The sequence below is a fragment of the Syzygium oleosum genome, unplaced genomic scaffold, assembly GCF_021117445.2.
Source record: "Syzygium oleosum isolate NSW1041296 unplaced genomic scaffold, Sole_v2.1 Sole_v2.01, whole genome shotgun sequence".
Classification (NCBI taxonomy): domain Eukaryota; kingdom Viridiplantae; phylum Streptophyta; class Magnoliopsida; order Myrtales; family Myrtaceae; genus Syzygium; species Syzygium oleosum.
Window position 1 is genome coordinate 26,233,878 of NW_026607485.1, and position 24,198 is coordinate 26,258,075.

Genomic DNA, 24,198 nt, shown 5'->3' on the forward strand with positions numbered 1-24,198 from the left:
ACTTGTGATATATTGAAGTTGAATTGGAAACCCTAATTGTTGATACATATGATGTATGCCTGAAGTGAGTCTAAATTAGGGTTAGATGAATGTTCAATATGAATTGATATGATCAATTGAGAAAGAACGAAGCAGGGATGGGTCGATCCTGTTCCGCTCGCGCCTGGGCTGTTGCTCGAGGCAGAGACGGCATCGCGCCTGGGCTGTTGCCTGAGGCGGAGACGGCTGGTGGAGACGGCGGCGCATCTGGGCCTATTGCCCGAGGCGGAGACGGCGGCGCGTCTGGGTCTGTTGCCCGAGGCGGAGACGGCAGCGCGCCTGGTCATCCGGCGCGTCGAGGACTCGGCGCGTTCGGCCAGATGCGTACGGTGAGGGCGCGGGAGGCGGCAGCGACGGATAGTCTCCCGAGAACACAGAATTGAGAATTCTGTCTAGGTTTTTGGGGCTCTCCTCAGAAAACAGAATTGAGAATTCTGTCTAGGTTTCAGGGGCGCTGCCCCCGAGCCCCCGCGAGGGGGCCCTGCCCCTTCGAACCCCGCTCGCTGACCGGTCAGCGAGACCACCACAAGGGGCTTTGCCCCTTGACCCCGCGAGGGGCGCTGCCCCTCGACCCCGCGAGGGGCGCTGCCCCTTGACCCCTGCATGGAATTGGTCGTTCCCATATGATTGATATATCTTTGTTATTATAAGTGATGCTTTGTTGATGTTCAGAACATGCATACATTCACCACTACATAATTATTAAGAGTCCCTCATAAAATTAAGTAATAATATGATGCCTTTCCAATCATACACCTATTAAGACTTGAATTGTCAAAAGATGGGCCTGCCAAAGCAGGGTGTCTTTAACTATTTGAGCAAAATAGGATGGATAATGGTTATCCATATGTCAAGATTGGTTTACTTAATGAGGCTATCAAAACGGTTTTGGGCATTGAGGCATAGTGTTTGGGGATATGATATGAGATATCAACCCCAACAACCAAGAGTTGTATTCGATACAATTGACAAAAGGTTGTCTACCTAAATAACTTAGCCTTGAGCGGTAAGCCAAAGTTTACTCGAGTCTTGGTAAAATATGGGTCTTGGTCTACTATACTTATTGGGACATATATTATAAAAGTATAGTGGGAGTTTATTATAAGTAATATTAATGAACAATTCACTTTGCATATTTGTTGTAGATAATGGCAAATAGCTCTGCATCACACTTTTCACTGCGATCTGTCCTTGAGAAGGACAAATTGAATGGTTCAAACTTCTTGGACTGGTATAGAAGCTTGAGAATTGTTCTCAAGTAGGAGAAAAACGATTATGTCCTGTAGAAACCAATCCCTCAGAAGGCACCTCCTTCCAACGCTCCCCATGCTGAAAGGAATGCTTATCAGAAGCATAAAGATGATGCATTGGATGCATCATGTCTAATGTTAGCTACCATGAACTCAGACCTTCATAAGCAGTTTGAGAACGTGGATGCCTATGATATGATCATGAACCTGAAAAATTTGTTTCAAGAGCAGGCACGCACTGAAAGGTACCAAACGGTAAAGACATTAATTGAGTGCAAGCTAGCAAGTGGGAGCTCAGTTAGCCCACATGTCATAAAGATGATAGGTTATATTGAAAACCTGGAGCGACTGGGCTCTCCCATTAGCCAAGAGTTGGCTACTGACATTATTCTTCAGTCATTGCCTCAAGATTATGACACGTTTGTTATGAACTATAACATGCATAATCTGAACAAGTCTTTGACTGAACTGCATGGGATGCTCAAAACTGCTGAGCAGAATATCAAGAAGGACCCTACCCCTAATGTTCTCATGGTTCAAAAGGGGAAAGGCTTTAAGAAGCCAGGTAAGGTCAAGGGTAAGGGCAAGGGCATTAAGCCCAAACCCAAATCCAAGACCAAACTGGGTCCGACTGCTGATGCTGGATGCTTCCATTGTGGGGAGAATGGACATTGGAAGAGGAATTGCAAGAAGTATTTGGAGAATCTGAAGAAAAAGGGAAGTGAGACTTCCGATTCAGGTATTTATGTTATAGAAGTAAATGTTACTACTAGTTCTACTTCATGGATATTGGATACCGGTTGTGGTACTCACATTTGTATGAATGTGCAGGGACTAAAACGAAGTAGAACACTTACAAAAGGTGAAGTGGAGCTACGTGTTGGGAATGGAGCAAGAGTTGCTGCATTAGCCGTAGGAACATATGATGTAGCTTTACCTTCTGGCATGATTTTAGAACTGAATAATTGCTACTATGTACCTGCTATACGCAGGAATATTATTTCTGTTTCTTGTTTGGACAAGGAAGGTTTCTGTTTTGATATAAAGAACAATAGTTGTTCGTTTTATCTTAATGGATTATTTTATGGTAGCGCCCATATTGTGGATGGGATATATGTTCTAAATCTTGATGTGCCAATCTATAATATAAATACAAAAAGGTTTAAATCTAATGATTTGAAGCCAACCTACCTATGGCATTGTAAATTAGACCACATAAACGAGAAACGAATTCACAAGCTTCATAGCGATGGACTATTAAATTCATTTGATTTTGAATCATTTGATACATGTGAATCTTGTTTAGTTGGAAAAATGACAAAAGCTCCTTTTACTAATCAAAGTGAGAGGACAAAAGAATTATTGGCCCTTATACATACTGATGTGTGTGGACCACTAAGTTCTACAAAAGAGGAGGTTATCAGTACTTCATTACATTTACTGATGATTTCAGTAGATATGGATATGTTTACTTGATGAAACATAAATCCGACTCCTTTGAAAAGTTCAAGGAATTTCAGAATGAAGTACAGAATCAACTTGGCAAGAATATCAAGGCTCTTCGATCTGATCGAGGAGGAGAATATTTAAGCCAAGAGTTCAATGACCATCTCAAAGAGTGTGGAATTGTTTCACAGCTCTCTCCTCCTGGAACACCACAGTGGAATGGTGTCTCTGAGAGGAGAAATCGAACTTTGTTAGACATGGTACGATCAATGATGAGTCATTCAGATCTTCCATTATCTTTCTGGGGATATGCACTCGAGACAGCTGCGTTTACACTAAATAGAAGTCCATCAAAAGCTGTAGAGAAGACACCATATGAGATGTGGACAGGAAAAGTTCCTAGTATGTCTTTTCTAAAGATTTGGGGTTGCGAAGCTTATGTAAAACGTTTACTTTCTGATAAGCTTGGACCCAAATCTGATAAATGCTTCTTTGTGGGATATCCTAAAGAAACGAAAGGATATTACTTTTACAATCCATCAGAGAACAAAGTGTTTGTTGCTCGAAATGGTATCTTTTTAGAGAAAGAGTTTCTTACTAAAGGAACCAGTGGGAGTAAGGTAAACCTCGAAGAAGTTATTGTGCCACAAGAGGGTGTTCCAGTTCATAAAGAACCTCAATTAGATCTACAAAGAGTTGTAGAGTCTACTCCAGTGGCACCTATAGTTCGTAGGTCTGAAAGAACATATCGTGAGCCTATGAGATATGGTTTTCACGTGACAGAACACCGTCATCTATTGTTAATAGAAAATTACGAACCTACGACCTATACAGAAGCTATGATGGGCCCAGACTCCGATAAATGGCTTCAGGCCATGAAATCCGAAATGGACTCAATGTATCAAAACAAAGTTTGGACTTTGATTGATCCACCTGAAGGTATCAAACCTATAGGGTGCAAGTGGGTTTTCAAGAAGAAAACTGATATGGATGGAAATGTTCACATCTATAAAGCACGGCTAGTAGCTAAAGGTTTCAAACAAACTCATGGTATTGACTATGACGAGACCTTTTCGCCAGTGGCCATGCTTAAGTCCATTCGGATTATCCTAGCGTTTGCTGCATATTATGACTATGAGATATGGCAAATGGATGTAAAGACAGCTTTCCTTAATGGAAAACTAGAGGAGGATGTGTATATGACACAACCTGAAGGCTTTACATCACCAGATAACACTGGGAAGATATGCAAGCTTCAACGTTCTATTTATGGATTGAAGCAGGCATCACGGAGCTGGAATATTTGTTTCGATGAAACTGTCAAAGAGTTTGGCTTCATTAGAAACAAAGAAGAAGCTTGTGTATACAAGAAGTCTAGTGGGAGTGCAATTGTGTTTCTAGTGTTGTATGTGGATGACATACTACTAATTGGAAACGACATTCCTATGCTTCAGTCAGTTAAGACATCGCTAGGAAAATTTTTCTCCATGAAGGACATGGGAGAAGCAAACTATATCTTGGGGATCAGGATCTATAGAGATAGATCTAAGAGACTTATTGGACTGAGTCAAAGTACATATGTTGACAAAGTCATCAATAGGTTTAATATGCAAGATTCCAAAAAAGGTTTTCTCCCGATGACACATGGCATAAGTCTTAGCAAGACTCAGTGTCCTTCAACACAAGATGAGCGAGATCGCATGAGTAGGATTCCTTATGCATCAGCTGTGGGATCCATCATGTATGCTATGTTATGCACTCGTCCTAACGTTGCTTATGCATTGAGCATGACAAGTAGATACCAGTCAGATTCAGGGGAACCTCACTGGATTGCTGTCAAGAATATCCTTAAGTACTTGAGAAGAACTAAAGATTTATTCTTAGTCTATGGAGGTGAGGAACAGATCACTGTAAATGGTTACACTGATGCTAGTTTCCAAACCGACAAAGACGACCTTCGATCGTAGTCAGGTTTTGTCTTTTGCGTGAATGGTGGAGCGGTGTGCTGGAAAAGTTCCAAGCAGGAAACTCTTGCAGATTCTACGACAGAAGCTAAGTATATTGCTGCTTCAGAAGCATCAAAGGAAGCTGTTTGGATTCGAAAGTTCATAGAAGAACTGGGAATCAGTCCCACTAGTTCGATTCCAGTGGACCTCTATTGTGACAGCAATGGGGCCATAGCTTTGGGTAAAGAACCTAGGTCTCACCAGAAGACCAAACACATACTCAGGAAGTATCATCTCATTCGAGAATTCATTGAAAGAGGTGATGTCAAGTTGTGCAAAGTTGCAACGGAGTTGAATACAGCTGATCCGTTGACGAAGGCTCTTCCACAACCTAAGCATGAGCGTCATTGTAACGCTTTAGGCCTTAGACACATTAGTGACTGGTCTTGATGTGAATGGGAGTATATGTGATATACATTTTCATTGTTCATTAATAAAATATATATATTATATTTGATTTCGATTTAATTTGAGTATATAATTGAATACGAAATCTTTATCCCCTGAATATTGAATATCCTTAATAGATAATCAAATACGTGATTTGATCGTGAAACTCTATTAATAGAGTGGATATTAATATTCTAAATGTCCCTACTCAATTGCCATTGTGCATTGGGACGCAAATGGTGTTTGAGACTAGCATGTGAGTCAACTGATGACCAAGTTTCACGGGTCATGAATATAGAGATATAAAGTTGATCACATGGAATACATGTTGGAGAACATTGTACAGGACAGACCCGCCATGAGAATACTGTAGGATTGTTATATAATGTCATCAGTATTTCTCATCACAGCTACAGAGTATAGTCCTTTGACCTGAGTCTGCCATGGTTTCCTAGACGTGGATTGGCATGCTTTAACATTGTCAAACGTCAGCCGTAACAGGTGATTATAAAGGTAATGGCTGGGTATGTCATGAAGCGTGCTGAGTGATGTGAGTAGACAAGATGGGATTTGTCCCTCTCATATAACGAGGGTATGATTTCCTGGCCTCCCGTAGAGTTGAGACTGTGAAATGCATGGCCATGCTCAAGTGAGTTGAAGAGTCAACTACTTGTTTTGACAGTGTAACTGCGGTATCGGGAAAATGAGTTTAAGCTATATAAGGATGACACTTGTCCTACCTTATGCTTAACTCGGAAATCAAGTGACAAAGAGACTTAGTTTATATGATTGGTTCTAGTGCAAGTGGGAGATTGTTAGTGATCTGCCCTAAGAATCAATCAAGGTTGATACTCTAATATTAGTTGTGGATTAGGTTGTGTCGGAAAACCGATCTTCACTATACTTAGGTAGTCATAATGTCTTGCTAGAGACCGCTTATGACTTGTGGGCCAAAAGAGTTTTGGGTACACTGCTAATGTTTAGTGAACCTACAGGGTCGCACACAATAGCGAACGGACTTAATATTATCTGTGCGCCTTGATCTACTTAAGAAGTAGATTTTAATTTATTTTCCTATTTAAATTATCTATGCGGTCGTGCGCGTTATGAGATAACGATTAAACGTACGATTGAAGGTGGACGGTTTGGCGGGCCCAAATAGCCCGGCCCACTTCTTTTAATTCCGCTAGATAATGAGGCTGTATAAATAGATAGATAATCGTTCTCTGTCTAGGGTTTTTCGATAGAGCATCGAAAATCAAAAGGCGTTCAAGAAAAGGAACTTCAAGATCTTTCGCTAGCACGTGAATCGTTGGAGAATTCCGTTCGTGTGTGTGGATACCGGTAGAGGCGCAACACTTGGGGCGCTCATCCAGACACAATCAGTTGCTGATTTATCTTCGATCTACAAAAGGTACGTATCGAAATTCATTTTCGATTTCAATATATACATGGATCCTGTCTAGGGTTCTATATTCCGCTGCGTTGTTTTCGTTGATGAACCCAACATGGGAGTCAATACAAGTTATCTCAATAATCTGAGGATGAGAAAGAGTGGCCACGTAAAAGCTATCATAATAAATTCAGAGATACCTATTTGATTTATTATTAAAGTACAATAAAAAGTAAAAATAGTAACATATCTAATTTATAAATATGTTATTTATAAATTGAAGTAAAACTTATTTGATCAAGTAAAATAAAGGATTAATACTACGAAAAATCCCAAATTGGTACACCTGTGACAAATTTACCTAAAACTAATTTTTTGACCACCAAAAATTCCGAACTGGTATATTTGTGACAAATTTACCCTTCGTTTGTTTCCATTAAATTGAATTAATACTACAAAAAATCATAAACTAGTACGCCTGTGACAAATGGAGGGTAAAACATAAAATTAGTACTTTCGTCAATTGTTGCATGTCATTTAATGAAGCAATTTGACAGTAAAATTTAACGGAAATAAACTGAGGGTAAATTTGTCATAGGTGTACCAGTTTGGGGTTTTTTGTGGTGAAAAAATTAGTTTTTAATAAAATTGTCACAGACATACCAGTTTGGGGGTTTTTTGCGTTATTAACCCTAAAATAAATTGTAGCTTATAATTGCGTTCTTAATTGGAAAAGTACCATTGAATGGATCGTGTCGTACGTGGACACGCTCCTGGACCTGGAGCTACCAGAGGAGAAGAGGAAGCTAGAGGAGGACGAAATGGTGAGCCTCTGCTCGGAGTTCCTCAACGTTGGTACCGACACGACGTCCACGGTGCTGCAGTGAATCATAGCCAACCTGGTGAAGTACCCAAAAATCCAAGAGAGACTTTACGATGAAATCAAATCAGTCGTGCGACAAGGGGCGGAGCAAGTGAAGGAGGAGGACCTGCAGAGACTAGACTACCTGACAGCGGTGGTGCTGGAAGGGTTGCGCCGCCACCCGCCAAAGCACTTCGTGTTACCGCACGCAGTGAGGGAAGTCGCGGAGCTGGGCGGGTACGTGATCCCCAAGGACGGGACCATCAACTTCATGGTGGCGTAGATGGGCTGAGACCCGGAGGTCTGGGAGGACCAGATGGCCTTCAAGCCCAAGAGGTTCTTGAATTGCGGCCGCTACGGCGAAGGAGAAGCCAACGAGTTCAACATCAAGGGGAGTAAGGAGATGAAGATGATGCCGTTCGGGGTGGAAAGGAGGATGTGTCCCGGGTACGGGCTCGCGATGCTGCATCTGGAGTACTTTGTGGCAAACCTGGCATGGTTGTTCCAGTGGCGGACGGTTGCCGTCGAGGAGGTGGACCTGTTGGAGAAGCAGGAGTTCACCGTAGTGATGAAGAACCCTTTGAGGGCTCAGATCTATCTCAGGAATTCGGGCACCTAAACTTGGTAAAATGTCTGTAGAGTGTTGCCTTCTCTCTATAAATTCACATGAATGAAGTCAGCTAACTGGTAAAATTTCACGTATACCGCACTAATAATATCTCTTCATCATAATCATCGATGTATATCCCTAGACATTAGCATGGGTCCTCTCATATTCTCGTGTTGGAAATGAAATTAGCTTAACTGGTAAAAGAAATAGCATTCAACTGCAGGCTAGTGTGCAGAGGTACGGTCCACATTCTAGCGAAAATTACGGAACGAAGCTTGGAAATACAATAATTTTAACATTCCCACCCATGTGTATTTGTCTTTTAATTTCTGTGTTTTTTAATTTCCATACTGACTTGTTCAAATCCATGAACTTAACAGTTAGAAGAGTACAAGGTTCGCTCAATACGTTGTTCAATCTATTCAGTATGGTTGAGTTGGGAAAAATTACAAAAAAAGTCATAAACTTTTTGCACTTAAAAAGTTAAAATTATTCACGTATGACGGTTGGTGTCTATGTCAGCAATTTCCAGCTGAAATTGGTCGGATGCACTATATTAGTAAATCGTCAAGATTTAGGACTCAATTGGTATAATTGAAAGGTTTAAAACTGAATTAATATAAATGCAATGGGTTTATGACTTTTTTTGGGGAAAATTGTCAAAATAGTCCTAAACCTATTGCACTTTTGCCAAATCAGTCTTAAACCTTTTAAGTTTGCCAATTCATTCCTAAACCTTTTCACTTCTTGCCAATTCAGTCTATTTGGCCAGTCGGCGCTGACATGGTAGCCGGCTGGCGGCCATGTCAGCGCCGGCCGTCCGGCCAGTGCTGACGTGACAATTTTTAATATTTTTTTTGAATTTTAAATTTTTTTTTTCTGAATTCTTCCTCTGGCCGGTCCGACAACCGTCCGGTCGTCGGTCGCTGGACCCGCCAGAGGCGAGAGCTGGGCGAGGCCGACCTCGCCGTCGCCGTCGTGACCCAGGCGACGGTGATGGCAAGGTCGGCCTCGCCTTTGCTGGGCGAGGTCGCCTTGCAGAGGCTCTCGCCTCTGGTCGGTCCTGCAACTGGCGACCGGCCGGTTGCCGGACCAGCCAGAAGAAGAATTCAGAAAAAAAAAATTAAAAAAAATTCGAAAAAAACATTTAAAAATTCGAAAAAAATATTAAAAATTGCCACGTCAGCGTTGGCTGGATGGCCGGTGTCCGGCCGGCCAAATGGACTCAATTGACAAGAAGTGAAAAGGTTTAGGACTGAATTGGCAAGAAGTGAAAAGGTTTAGGACTGAATTGGCAAGAAGTGAAAAGGTTTAGGACTGAATTGACAAATTTAAAAGGTTTAAGACTGAATTAGCAAAAGTGCAATAGATTTAGGACCATTTTGACAATTTTCCCACTTTTTTTGATACGTCTCTCTTCTTCAATTCGATTTGAAAGCTTTGAGAATTTGTCGAAGTTTATTAATCAGCATGTTTGTCCTTGTCTACATCGAAAGAGACTATTTTCAAGCTTATATTTATATATTGATAATCACAACGGTATAGGTCTTATTTAGTGTGGTGATTATCGGTATCGTTGTTGAAATCTTCTAGGTATTGTTCTTTTTCTTGGTCTCTTAAAAAGTGTATTCGTGAAAGTGATCGTTTGGTTACATTTCTTTTTATGTCATTTAACTTATTTTTAACTATACAAACGTTCTCAAATTAAAAATAACGTTTGGTTACATTCAATAATTACTTTCATTTAGAATCATTTTTATTAAACTACGTTTGCCATGTCTAACTATGAGCTATAATTTTCACTCGTGAGCTACATCACTCACGGATTGCCAGCAATAACAATAATAATTTAATCCAATATAGTGAATTTGCATTAATTATGATCCTCGACATGTATTTTACTTTGGAAAAAAAAAATAATTGACCACTCAACCGAGGATGTTAGTATTCCAATATAGAAAAGTGCAATGAATAAGACAATATTCATTCTGTATATATATAAAAGATAAGACAAAAAGTAGTACAATCGTGAGATAAACGAAGTAAATTTTTTATAAATTATGAAAAGTAGAAATCTATTGTTTATGTACTCTAAGTCAATCCATATTCACTTGTCTGAATCTATGTCCGCTATATTATAATCTAATTAACATCTCCTTTAGATGCATATGAAATCTTATTACAAAAATTCGCATTTAGATCGAATTTCATATCAACAATCGACATTTCGCGCCGCAATTACGTTTTTTTGATATTACGTATACAAATTATAGAAATACATGTCCTTATTACTTTAGCAATTCATTTGGAAGCATGCCCACGGACTTAGTGCCCAAGGCTTATGGTGAAAATGTTAATTTTATAGCATTAGGTCATTGAAAATTTATTTTTATTACTATAACTTAGAGTTATCGCGATGCTGGTCTCTATAGATTTCTATCCGCATCCTGACATTTGACAAATTAAGCTCAATGACTAAGAAGAGGAATAAAATAATGTAAAGAAGAATGACTAGTGTTTTTGAACCAACCCAGATGCTTCATCCCGAAAAATGAACTACAAGTTTTCATCGTCGGAATATAATTGACACAACCTCTATCCTATCACACACATCTTGTTTTATTAAATAATTACATATTACAAAAGTTAATTGGTATTCATTGAATACGAAGAATTATTTGGGACGACTAATATGCACTTAGGTGTTTCATTAGACCCAAAATGGTCCGACCCATTCTCGGACCGCTTGCATAGCGGGAGCTTCGCGCACTGAAATGTAGTTTTATGGAAAATCTCAACATGACTTTCAAATTACTTTTATCGATTGATATTGATATACTAATAATAAATGCTAAGAATTAAAAAGTCTAAAAAGTCCGAAGTAGAAAATCATTTTATACATTGATTATTTGGTAAAACATGCAAGTGTTGGTTGCGTTGGATTAACTTTACGCGATCCCCCTTGCACCAATCGTGTTGCACAATATACCATTGAAAATAAAATTTCAAACACTTGATAATTGATTTGCATGAAATACCCGTGGTGCTTTTAGAATAACTAAGCATTTTCTCATTTTGTTGGGACTGTTACGGATTATCGCTACACCTTACTTGATCAAAATACTAATTTGAGGTTGGTTAAAAAAATAAAAAAAGTATAATGTGAATAAAAATAAAAATAAAATTCAGCTGGATTGTCTGTGAAAATTCAGGGAAATTTTTACGTACTTGGAACATTTAAGTGCTTAAATCCCTTATCCTTCAACCAAGTAACACATGCATGGAAGACGTAAATCGGGCAAATTTAGCGGTGGTCAACGTGCAGGATTGAGTCCTGAAACTTCTTCAATTTTCATAAAATCAGGCAACCATTCAAAGGAACTGCATCGATGAACAAATAATGCCTTTAGTGATCCCAATTTCTCCATACCTTGAGTCTCCATTTGCCTCGGGTAATTAATCACATCGAACAAGTTGAGCCCCTTTAATCTTGCTATCAATAGCCTCTCAAGCAATTCACTATCCCTCTCTTCCATGTCGAGTTTCTTCAGCTGCACTTCAAGCCCATTGTCACATTGGACCTCCCGCAGCCGACATTTACTAAGGTTCAAAATGGAGAGATTTGTGACCTTTCCGTCGGTGACTCGACATCATATAGATCTCATTTTTCAAGATGGGGACGAGAACCCCATCAGCGATTGCAAGTCATCACAAGTTATCTCAAGAATCCGAAGTCAAGAGAGAGAGTAGTCAAGTAAAAGCTACGATCTCAGGACCTATTGGATCTCTTATTAAAGTACAATGATAAGTTAAATATCAAATTTATAAATACAATTGAAATTATGTAGCCATTTTTCTTTTAAAAAAAGGATAATGACAGAAACGGTCTAGAAGTTTAGCTAATATGCAATGTCGTCCTTGAATTTTAAATTTGTTCAGTGTTGTCTTTGAATTTTAGTTCAATGTGTAATGTTGTTCCTGAATTTTTCATTTGTTAATGTGGCCCTGATTTTTTGATACATGTTCAATTTAATTCTTGGACTGTATGAAAATGTTCAATGTTATCTTTTCATTATTCACAAGGAATAACGGCGTCGTTAGCTTAGCAAGGTTCTTGGACTTATTTGATTATATACCCAATTGGGTAGAATGGATTCTCGTCTTTATTTTTTATTTTTAAGAATCCTTAAGAAAATTGAGGATGGGTTTTATCAAATATAAAATAAAAAAAATTAAATTGTGAATATATCATTTCCTAGAGAAAATCCAATACCGATACTGGGATGTCATCCATTATGTTTTTTTGGATGTGGATGAAATCCATATTCACTTGTCTGAATCTATGTCTCATATATTATAATCGGCAAAAGTACACCAGAAGTGCCATAACTTGTGTACGGCGATCACTTTGATGCCATAACTTTTTTTCGGATCACTTTGGTGCCAACTTTTTTTAAAAACGATTATTTTAATGCTAATGCTGACGTGGCTCGCCGGAAATCCGATGCGGCGCTGACACGGCTCGTCGGAGAGGTCCACGGCTCGCCGGAGAGGTCCAGTCAGCATTAAAAACAAAAAACGACGCCGTTTAGCCCGCTGACATGTACTTTTTTAAAAAAAAATTAATTATATTAAATAAATAAATAAAAAAGCCTGCAGCAGCGGCGAGGGCTCCCTCGCCGCTGCTGCAACCTTTTTATTTATTTATTTATTTTATTATTATTATTATTATTATTATTTTTCAAAAAATTAAAAAATTCGAAAAAAAGCCACATAATTTTCACGTGTACAAGTCAGACCATTTTTTTTTAATATAAATGCCAGGTCAGCTTTTTGGCCGGAATTTTGGCCAGAGTCACCAAAGTGATCTATTTTCCTCCGACTTGGCACCAAAGTGATCCGAAAAAAAGTTATGGCACCAAAGTGATCGCCGTACACAAGTTATGGCACTTCTAGTGTACTTTTGCCTATTATAATCTAATAAACTTCTCCTTTGGATGTGCATGAAATCTTATTAGAATAATTTGCATGTAGATTGACCGTCATATCAACGATCGACATTTCGCGCTTAGCAATTAAATCTAGTTTATTGCCGTGATTACGTTTCTGATGTTACATATGCAACAAATTATAGAAAGACACGTCCTCATTACTTTAGGAATTCATTTGGAAGAATGTCCACTAACTTAGCGCCCAAGGCTTATGGTCAAAATGTTAATTTTATAGCATTAGGTCATTGATTATTACTATAAAGTTAGAGTTACCGTGATGCTAGTCTATGAAGATTTCTATCCGCACCGTGGCAAAGCTTAATGACTAAGAAAAGGAATAAAATCATGTAAAGAAGAATGACTAGTGTTTTTGAACCAACCCAGATGCTTCATCCCAAAAATTGAATTCATAGTCAAATGAAAAGTAATTACCATGAAGAGAAAATTGTCCAAAAAGTTCTAAGCTTATTGTACTTTTGCCAAGTTAGTCCTAAACCTTTCAAGTTTACTAATTGAGTTCTAAACCTTTACACTTTTTACCAATTGAGTCCATCCGGCCAATTTTGACCGTAAATCGCTGACATGGATATTTTTAAATAATATTTTAATAATTTTTTGAACTTTTTATGATTTTTTTTTGGGTTTTAGAGTTAGTCGGCGAGGGTGGCCAGCCAACCCTTGTCGACTCTGGGCGAGGGCCGTAACGCCCTCGTCGGCAAAATCGAGGGCACGCGAGCCTTCCCTCGCCTAGATTCGGCGAGGGCCGCGATGCCCTCGCTAGATCTGGCTAGGCGAGGGGTGGGCGGCCCTCGCCGACCCCAGGCGAGGCGCTTGGTGGCCCCACATGTCTCGCCTATGGCCAGCGAGGGCCGTTAACCCTCGCCTAGCTAGATCTGGCGAGGGCGTCGCGGCCCTCGCCGGATTTGGGCGAGGGCTCGCGTGCCCTCGCCCAGAGCCGGCGTGGTTTGGCCGGTCCTCGCCCATAGCTGGCGAGGGTCGGCCGGCCGCCCTCGTCGGCTAACTCTAAAAAAAAAACAAAACAGAGAAAAGGAAAAAAAAATCATAAAATATTATTTTAAAATGTCCACGTCAACGCCATGTGGCTACCCGGCGTCCACGTCAGTAATTTCCGACCAAAATTGGCCGGATTGACTCAATTGGCAAGAAGTGTAAAAGTTTAGGACTCAATTGGCAAACTTAAAAGGTTTATGACTGAATTGACAAAAGTGCAATAGGTTTATGACTTTTTGGATAATTTTCTCATTCATTGAATACCAAGAATTATTTGGGATGACTTATATGTACTCAGGTGTTTGTTAGACCCAAAATGGTCCGACCCATTCTCGGACCGCTTGCATAGCAAGAGCTTCGAGCGCCGAACTGCAGTTTTATGGAAAATCTTTACACGACTTTCAAATTACTTCAACGACTGATATTGGTATACTGATAAAGTCATATATAAATTGCTAAATATTAAAAAGTCTAAAAAGCCCGAAGTAGAAAATCATTTTATACATCGATTATTTGGTAAAATATGTAAGTGTTGGTTGCGTTGGATTAACTTTACGCGATCCCACTTGCATCAATCGTGTTGCAAGAAGTACCGTTAAAAAGAAAATTTCACATCATTTGACATATAATTTTTTTTTCCAAGAAGTCATGACGACACTTGATAATCGATTTGCATGAAATTCCTGCGCTACTTTCAGAATAACTATGCACTTTCTCATTTTGTTGGGACTGTTACGGATTTTCGCTAGACCTTACTTGTTCAAATACTAATTTGAGGTTGGTTAAAAAAATAAAAAAAATGAAGTATAATTTGAAGCAAGTCTAAAGGATAAAAAAAATCAAAAGGTTAGGTTTATATTTTAGTGCAATTGTCTAAAAAAATTCAAGAAAGCTTTTACCTACTCAAGTTCTGTTTGTTTCGCAAAAAATGAATGATTTGAAAAATATTTTTATAAATATGATCGCTTACAAATATGAATGAACAAAAAATATTTTCACCATCTATAAAAATATGCAAAAATCAATTGTTATTAATCTCGATATTGAATAGCCCTCTCAAGCAATTCACTATCCCACGCTTCCAAACCATGAAGTTTCTTCGGCAGCACTTCAAGACCCATTATATATTGGACCTCCCTCAGTCGACATTTACAAAGGTACAAAATGGAGAGATTTGTCAAGATGAACAAGAGCGACCTCTCCACCGGTGACTAGGTCGTCATCCAATCTCCAATCTTATATGAACAAGAGCGACCTTTCGGCAAAACATGGATCTCTGGTTCCTCATCCTCGTCGCCCTCTCCGTCGCCGCCCTCGTCCGAGCCACCGTCAACCTCCTCTCTCCCGCCGCCGACAAGAAGAGCCTCCCGCCGGGCCCCCTCACCTTCCCGGTCGTCGGCAACTTGCTATGGCTCCGCAAGTCCTCCTCGGAGCTCGAGCCCGTCCTCCGCTCCCTCCACGCCCGCCACGGCCCCATGGTCACCCTCCACATCGGCTCCCACCCCGCCGTCTTCGTCTCCTCCCGGGCACTCGCCCACCAGGCCCTCGTCCACCGCGGCGCCGTCTTCGCCGACCGCCCGCCGCCCCTGCCCATCCGCCGCATCCTCACCTCCAACCAGCACATCATCAGCTCCGCCTCCTATGGCCCCACCTGGCGCCTACTCCGCCGGAACCTCACGGCGGAGATCCTCCATCCCTCACGCGTCCGGTCCTACTCCGGCGCCCGCGCGTGGGTCCTCGACATCCTCGTGGCGGAGCTCAAGTCCCAGCCTGGTGGCGTCGTCCGCGTTGTCGACCACTTCCAGTACGCCATGTTCTGCTTGCTGGTCCTCATGTGCTTCGGAGACAGGCTCGAGGAGCAGCAGATTAAGCAGATCGAGGGGGTTCAGCGACGGTTGATTCTGGGTGCGCGGCGGTTCAACGTGCTCAATTTCTGGCCGCGGCTGACCAAGCTCGTGCTCCGGAAGCGGTGGAAGGAGTTCTACGAGCTCCACGAGAATCGGAAGCGCGTCCTCGTCCCGCTCATCAGAGCTCGATCCAAGCCCAAGCGAGAGCAGCTGAGCAAAGCCAAGGAGGACGGGAATGACGGCGACGGCGATTGGATCTTATCGTACGTGGACACGCTCCTGGACCTGGAGCTGCCGGAGGAGAAGAGGAAGCTGGAGGAGGACGAGATAGTGAGCCTCTGCAATGAGTTCCTCAACGCCGGTACCGACACGACGTCCACGGCGCTGCAGTGGATCATGGCCAACTTGGTCAAGTACCCAGAAATCCAACAGAGGCTCTACGATGATATCAAATCAGTCGTGGGACACGGGGTGGAGCGAGTGAAGGAGGAGGACCTGCAGAGGATGGGTTACCTGAAGGCGGTGGTGCTGGAGGGGCTGCGCCGCCACCCGCCGGCGCACTTCGTGGTGCCGCACGCTGTGACGGAGGACACGGGGCTGGGCGGGTACGTGATCCCCAAGGACGGGAGCATCAACTTCATGGTGGCGGAGATGGGTTGGGACCCGGAAGTCTGGGAGGACCCGATGGCGTTCAAGCCCGAGAGGTTCTTGAACTGCGAAGAAGAAGCCGGGGGGTTCGACATCACGGGGAGCAGGGAGATCAAGATGATGCCGTTTGGGGTGGGGAGGAGGATCTGTCCCGGATACGGGCTTGCGATGCTGCACTTGGAGTACTTCGTGGCGAACTTGGTGTGGCTGTTCCAGTGGAGGTCGGTGGCGGGCGAAGAGGTGGACCTGTCGGAAAAGCAGGAGTTCACCATAGTGATGAAGAACCCTTTGAGGGCTCAGATTTGTCCCAGGAATTCTGGCACCTGAAATTTGGGAACATGTATCTATGTACACTGTTGCCTTCTCAATAAAATTTCCATTAATGAACACTCTTCTTCTGCTCTTTGCGGTGTATGTAATTAGACTTAGGCAGGTGAAACCTATGCTTCTTTCCTTGGGAACCGCCGAGGTGTTTGCGAAAATTCCTGAAAGTTAAAACTCGCACGTGAACTGCACCCACCCACTGCGATTCCGATGTCATGCCATTGTCAAACACTATCCACCGTTTCAAGTAAACCGCGGTAGTAATATCTCTTTATCCCTAATTATAAGCACTGGTCCTCCCATATCCAGTGTTAAAAAACGGGGAGGAAGAAAAAGAAATAACATTTATAGTCTGTCTGTTTCACGAAAAATTTGATATTTCTAAAAATATTTTTTAGAAAGTCAATGACACTATTTTTTAGTATTTGACTAAAATTTGAAAATAAAATGGAAAATTTTCAGTCACGTGGTATGGAAATGATTTGATTTTCCTAAATAAATATACACTATTTGGACGCCAACAACTTGCGCATGGGTAATCGGGGAATTGGGTACGGGCACTAGAGTTTCGGGTCCGGCGTCAATGAGCCCCGACCTGGGCACTGGGATCGGGGCATGGGCACCTAGGTCCCGGGCCCGACCTCGATGCACCCGGAAATGGCCTTTGTGGACTCAGGCATGGGTGTTGGGGATCCGAGCTTGGGTACTGGGATCCCACGCTTGACCTTTGTGGACCTAGGCTGGTTGTTGTAGCATCGAGCACGAGCACCGGGGCCTTGGGTCCGGCCTCAATGGACCCGAGCACGGGCATCGGGGACACGGGCTCGGCCTTGATGGACTCAAGCGAGGGTGTAAGGGATCGGGGCATGTGCATCAGGGTCACAAGCCTCGATGGACTTGAGCCCAAGTACTAGAGACCTGGTTCTGGACACTAGGGACCCGAGAACCAGCATTGTAGGTTCTGTGCCTGAGCGTAGAGTTTTAGGCCTATATGCTGATATATAGTCGTATATTTGGAAAATAATTTCTGATTTTTTAAAGAAAAAATTATTTTTCTGAATTTAAGTATAAATTAAAAATTATTTTTTCGTTGACTCATTTTCTTAAGAAATTAAATGCTGAAAAATGAACAAACTGTTCGAACGGAGTCTTGACTCGACATTAGTAACTATAGTGCCATAAGCCGGCAAATTTGTCCTTTCCCACGTGAATCGGTCGTTTCGGGCCGAGCAATTGAACGTAGTTCATTACTTCAATTCTCGTTTTTCGATGTTACCAATTCGAATCATAGAAGCGTACGATCCTTGTTACTTGTGCAATTCTTGTGGAAGCATGCGTCGGAGAATTCATTCACCAACGTAGCGTCCAAGGGCTCCTGGAGAAAAATGCTGATCTTATTGCATGATCAGTTGATTCATTGTTGTTTTTTTGGGGAAAGTACCATAAAAAATTTCAAATTATGTCATTTATGATAAATTTACCCCGAATTTTTTTTTTTTTGATAACCGAGGTATCCCACTTGCAATGGACTATTCCTCGGGGTAGTGGGGTACAAGATCAATGCCACCGGGTAAGTCTCCAAGATGTGATCGGCGGGAGTTGAACCTGGGACCTCATCAGTTTTACTGTCTGAGGCCAGGAACTCTTAACCACTTGACCAATCACCCCATTGGTACCCCGAACTTTTTTTTGTAACACAAAAAATCCCAAACTATGTCACTTGTGATAAATTTATCCTGAACTTTTTTTTGTGACACGAAAAACCCCAAACTATGCCACTTGTGACACATTTACCTCATAATACTTTGGTTTATGGGCATTTTCGTCTTTTTCCTTTGTTTTTTCCTTTCTTCTCTCTTCCCTCCGCCGACCATGGCGGAGGGAAGCCGGTGAAGGCGGTCCTCGCCAGCATTGGGTTGGGCGAGGGCTGCCCTCACCCGCCGAGACAAGGGCGAACCTCGCCGACGAGGGTCGCCCAACGCCGGCTAGGGTCGCCCTCACCCGATCCGGCGAAGGCAGCCCTTGCCCAACCCCAGCGCCGGCGAGGGCCACCCTCGCCAGCTTCCCTCCGCCATGGCTGACAGAGGGAAGAGAGAAGAAAAGAAAAAAAAAAGGAAAAAAAACAGAAAAAGGAAAAAGACGAAAATGCTTATGGACAAAAGTATTGTAGGGTAAATATATCACAAATGACATAGTTTGGGGGTTTTTCGTGTCACAAAAAAAAGTTCAGGGTAAATTCGTCACAAGCGACATAATTTGGGATTTTTCGTGTCACAAAAAAAATTCAAGATAAATTTATCACAAATATTATAGTTTAAGATTTTTGGTGTTATTATTTTTTTTTTAATACTAGTTGGAGACTTTGAGTCATCGCGACGATAATAGTCCACACCAATTTCTACGCGGCTGCTGACACGTGAGACGTGACATGCCTTAATGACTAGGAATAGGATCAGAAAGAATATAGAGAAAATATGCAGCTCCGATGACATTTGGTATAATGATATGTTTCGAATTTCAAAATCGGTGCCCGTGATTCGTTGGTGCATCTCGTTTTCTTCAATAATTATTTGTTATGGATAAAATTCAATGTCCTGCAAAAAAAGTAAATATTGTTCGTTTTGCTTAAGCTTAAAATCTTAAATTCAAAAAAATAATATTACCTGCTTAGAACATTTTAAGTGTTTGTAAGTGTTTGTGAAGATAGGTGAAATTCGGCGTACTTCAACTGTTGAATGGTAGGTATCTAGATGACGTAGATAGGGTGAATTTTTGTGGTGAATAATGTGCGAGATTCAATCTACGTCGCTTCTTTGATTCAAATAAATTAGGCAATCTTTTTGAGGAATCGCATATATAAATTAATAATGCCTTTAGCGATTCCAATTTCTCCATATCTTGTCAAGTCTCCATTAGTCCCGTGTCCCGGTCAATTAAACACGCTCAACCCGCGAAGCTCCTTCGATCTTGATAAGGATGGTGTTTCGCTTCGGGGTCACTTGCGAGAGCAGAGGGGAGTTTATCTCGAGGAACGAGGCGTCCCCAGATCTCGCGTCTTCTTCGTAGAGCTGAGGCTCCATGGATTCTTGCAACAGCGATCTCTCTGGACTTCCTGGACGAGTGACGTGAAGCAACTTTGCTTGCTCAGACTTCATGAGAACTAGAAGAAGAAGAAGAAGAGCAAGAAGAAGAAGGAAAGAGCGCGTGGACAGGGGAGGAAAGGAAGAGGCAACTTCCTAATGGGGTCCTTCATCCACGTGGCGTAACCGATTAATCATACGCTGCTAGTCGAGTGATACGTATACGGACCAACTTTGCCTTTTTGATCGATTTGCTTCCCGACATATTACTACCATTTGGCGTTACCGTCGCAAACGACTTCATTTTTATGGGATCTTTATAGTCTGATGCATATTACTACCGAGCTCTTTATAAGCGACTCCTTTCGTCGTGTATAAACTTGGAATGCTATAAATAACGAATATTTGTTTTAGAATAATTAGTTATAACACTTTGTGCCGAACCCTAAAGAATTGGACTCGTTTGGGACAACTTATCATATAGGGGCATCGCGCCCGCTAGACACCATAGACACGCCGTTTCTCCATGCTTTTTTATGGTAATGCGGCAATAAGAATCAATCAAAGTATGTAAAATACCTCTAAAAATGTGCAGTTTGGGTCATCTTATTTCTTGGTATTTCGTTGACGAAGTTAAGTCTATTCTTTATTGTCACAATTAAAAGGAAAATAATAGAAACATAAATCCTCTCCTCGAGCTTTATCATTTATCTCTATTTTTCTCACAATCTTTGCTCTTTTTTTTAATTTTAATTTCTGGGTTTTGTCTGCAATTTCCCATTACAATCACGTCATCCATCAATACGGTCCATGGGGGTAATGTGATTCAAGCACTTTTGAATCTTCATTTTTAGTACAGAAGGTCTTTTAATATCGGAATCATTCGATAAATAATATTCACATATTTTTAGTTAGTAAACTGGCGAAGTCGATGGTCAAACAGTGGGCGTGATTTTGGAATTTTATGTCCGAAAGTGACATTGTCTGCTGCTGTCCAAACTATGAAGTTTCTTCGGCTGCTGTCGAATGCGACCTCCCTCAGCCGGCATCCGGCATTGATGAATGCACAAAATGGGCAGACTTGTCAAGTTGAAAAAAAGTGATCTTTCTAGACATGGTACAAAGCCAATTTTTCAAGACTAGACGGCAGACCCATCAAAGATTGGAAGTCAATACAAGTTATCTTAATAATCCGAGGACGAGAAAGAGCGGCCAAGTAAAAGTTATCATAATAAATTCAGAGATACCTATTTGATTTATTATTAAAGTACAATAAAAAGTAAAAATAGTAACATATCTAATTTATAATTTAAAGTAAAACTAATTTGATCAAGTAAAATAAATTGTAGCTTATAATTGTGTTCTTAATTGGAAAAGTACCATCGAAATAAAAGTAAAATTATTAAAATGACATGTCTTATTCTATTAAAATGGAAAAATAATGAAAAACAAAAGCTAAAGATACATCATATGACTAAAAGGTTATATATATAGTTCAAATATAACTTCTTTAATTAAGTGAAGAAATTGCACTTAATAAAGACAATCACTTAATCTTAGTAAATAATAAATCAAATAGTAAGAAAGCATAGCTTATTGTTTGTATGTAGTATATGGTTTGTCTTTTTAATTACGGTTAATCTAAAATAGAATCGAAATTATGTAACTTTCTTTTTAGAAATATTAAATTAACATATGATATTAACATGTAAGGAAATCCTTTCACTTTAAAAGATTATAACATTATTAAATAATTAAAAAAATGAAAAAAAAATGGCAGAAACGGAAAGAGTGAGTTAAGACTTCTTCGATCATGATATAATATTGAAAAAAAAAAATGTGATTTTTTTTTAAAATTTGAAGATATCATTTTCTTAGAGAAATCCGCTACTAATAGTAATAGTAGGACAGCATCCATTATGTTTTTCTTTTGTGTAAAGTTGTCATCTAAACTCCATATGCTTATATGAAACGAACAAATCACTCATGAACTTGAAGTTGCTTTGGCAAAAGATGGATCTCTGGCTCCTCGTAGTCGTCACCCTCTCCGTCGCCGCCCTCCTCAGAGCCACCGTCAACCTCCTCTCCTCCGCCGCCAAGAAGAAGAGCCTCCCGCCGGGCCCCCTCACCTTCCCCTTCATCGGCAACTTGCTGTGGCTCCGCAAGTCCACCTCGGAGCTCGAGCCCATCCTCCGCTCTCTCCATGCCCGCCTCGGCCCCATGGTCACCCTCCACATCGGCTCCCGCCCCGCCGTCTTCGTCTCCTCCCGGGCACTCGCCCACCAGGCCCTCGTCCACCGCGGCGCCGTCTTCGCCGACCGCCCGCCGCCCCTGCCCATCCGCCGCATCCTCACCTCCAACCAGCACGACATCAACTCCTCCTCCTACGGCCCCACCTGGCGCCTACTCCGCCGCAACCTCACGGCGGAGATACTCCATCCCTCCCGCGTCCGGTCCTACTCCGGCGCCCGCGCGTGGGTCCTTGACATCCTTGTGGCGGAGCTCAAGTCCCAGCCAGGCGGCGTCGTCCGCGTCGTCGACCACTTCCGGCACGCCATGTTCTGCTTGCTGGTCCTCATGTGCTTCGGAGACAGGCTCGAGGAGAAGCAGATCAAGCAGATCGAGGAGGTTGAGCGACAGTTGTTTCTGGGTGCGGGGCGGTTCAACTTGCTCAGTTTCTGGCCGCGGCTGACCAAGCTCGTCCTCCGGAAGCGGTGGAAGGAGTTCTACGAGCTCTACGAGAATCTGAAGCGCGTCCTCGTCCCGCTCATCAGAGCTCGATCCAAGGCCAAGCGAGAGCAGCTCAGCAAAGCCAAGGAGGACGGGAATGACGGCGACGGCGATTGGATCTTATCGTACGTGGACACGCTCCTGGACCTGGAGCTGCCGGAGGAGAAGAGGAAGCTGGAGGAGGACGAGATAATGAGCCTCTGCAATGAGTTCCTCACCGCTGGCACCGACACGACGTCCACGGCACTGCAGTGGATCATGGCCAACTTGGTCAAGTACCCAGAAATCCAAGAGAGGCTCTACGATGAAATCAAATCAGTCGTGGGACACGGGGCGGAGCAAGTGAAGGAGGAGGACCTGCAGAGGATGGGTTACCTGAAGGCGGTGGTGCTGGAGGGGCTGCGCCGCCACCCGCCGGCGCACTTCGTGGTGCCGCACGCGGTGACGGAGGACGCGGAGCTGGGCGGGTACGTGATCCCCAAGGACGGGAGCATCAACTTCATGGTGGCGGAGATGGGTTGGGACCCGGAAGTCTGGGAGGACCCGATGGCGTTCAAGCCCGAGAGGTTCTTGAACTGCGAAGAAGAAGCTGGGGGGTTCGACATCACGGGGAGCAGGGAGATCAAGATGATGCCTTTCGGGGTGGGGAGGAGGATCTGTCCCGGATACGGGCTTGCCATGCTGCACTTGGAGTACTTCGTGGCGAACTTGGTGTGGCTGTTCCGGTGGCAGAAGGTGGCGGGCGAGGAGGTAGACCTGTCGGAAAAGCAGGAGCTCACCTTAGTGCTCGTGATGAAAAGCCCTTTGAGAGCTCAGATAAGTCCCCGGAATTCGGGCAACTGAATTTGGGAACATGTATCTATGTAGACTGTTGCTTTCTCAATAAAAAATTTCCATTAATGAACACTCTTCTTCTGCTCTCTGTGATGTATGTGATTAGACCTAGGCAGGTGAAACCTGTGCTTCTTTACTTGGGAACCCCCGAGGTGTTTGCGAAAATTCCTGAAAGTTAAGGTAGCGAATGATAACCATTCTATTTCAGATTGAGTTCTCGAAACAGAAATAGATTTTTCTATTTTTGGTTCCAGGATGAGTTTCTGAGAAAAGAAACCCGTTTGATAATGATCAAAAATTTCTATTTCTGGAACAGAAACCCGTTTGATAACAGCACACAATTTCTATTTCCTGAAACAAAAACCCGTTTGATAAACAACACAAAATTCTATTTTCAGGAACAAAAATCCATTTTTTTAGAAATGGAATAAAAATAATTAGAAAATCCAAAAAATTCCTAAAAATCTCAAAAAAATTCAAAAAATCCAAAAAATTTTGAAAAATTCTAGAAAAATTCATCACAATTTCCAAAAAATAAAAAAATTCAGATTTCGGGAAAATAGGAAATTTGTTGAATTTTTTCAAAAAAAATCAAAAATTTCAAAACTTCATAGAATGGCTTCAAATACAAATGGCCACCCACTTTTAGTGAAATTTAAATTTTTTTAGGTGCAAAAAATAAAAAATTTCAAAACTTCACAGAATAGTTTAGAATACATGTGGCCACCCACTTTGAG

General features: G+C 41.9%; 2 protein-coding genes and 1 pseudogene across 2 annotated transcripts; all 3 read left to right on the forward strand.

Moving 5' to 3' along the window:
• Positions 1 to 137: 137 nt before the first annotated feature.
• On the forward strand, positions 138 to 8,005 carry LOC130137378 (cytochrome P450 89A2-like; annotated as a pseudogene).
• A 7,061-nt stretch (positions 8,006 to 15,066) lies between these two features.
• LOC130138306 (cytochrome P450 89A2-like) lies at positions 15,067 to 16,896 on the forward strand. Its single transcript, XM_056311974.1, has one exon. The coding sequence runs from the start codon at positions 15,267 to 15,269 to the stop codon at positions 16,818 to 16,820; it is 1,554 nt and encodes a 517-aa protein (XP_056167949.1). The 5' UTR covers positions 15,067 to 15,266; the 3' UTR covers positions 16,821 to 16,896.
• A 4,946-nt stretch (positions 16,897 to 21,842) lies between these two features.
• On the forward strand, positions 21,843 to 23,531 carry LOC130138293 (cytochrome P450 89A2-like). Its single transcript, XM_056311955.1, has one exon. It carries the CDS (start codon positions 21,884 to 21,886, stop codon positions 23,468 to 23,470), a length of 1,587 nt encoding a protein of 528 aa, XP_056167930.1. The 5' UTR covers positions 21,843 to 21,883; the 3' UTR covers positions 23,471 to 23,531.
• The last annotated feature ends 667 nt before the right edge of the window (positions 23,532 to 24,198 follow it).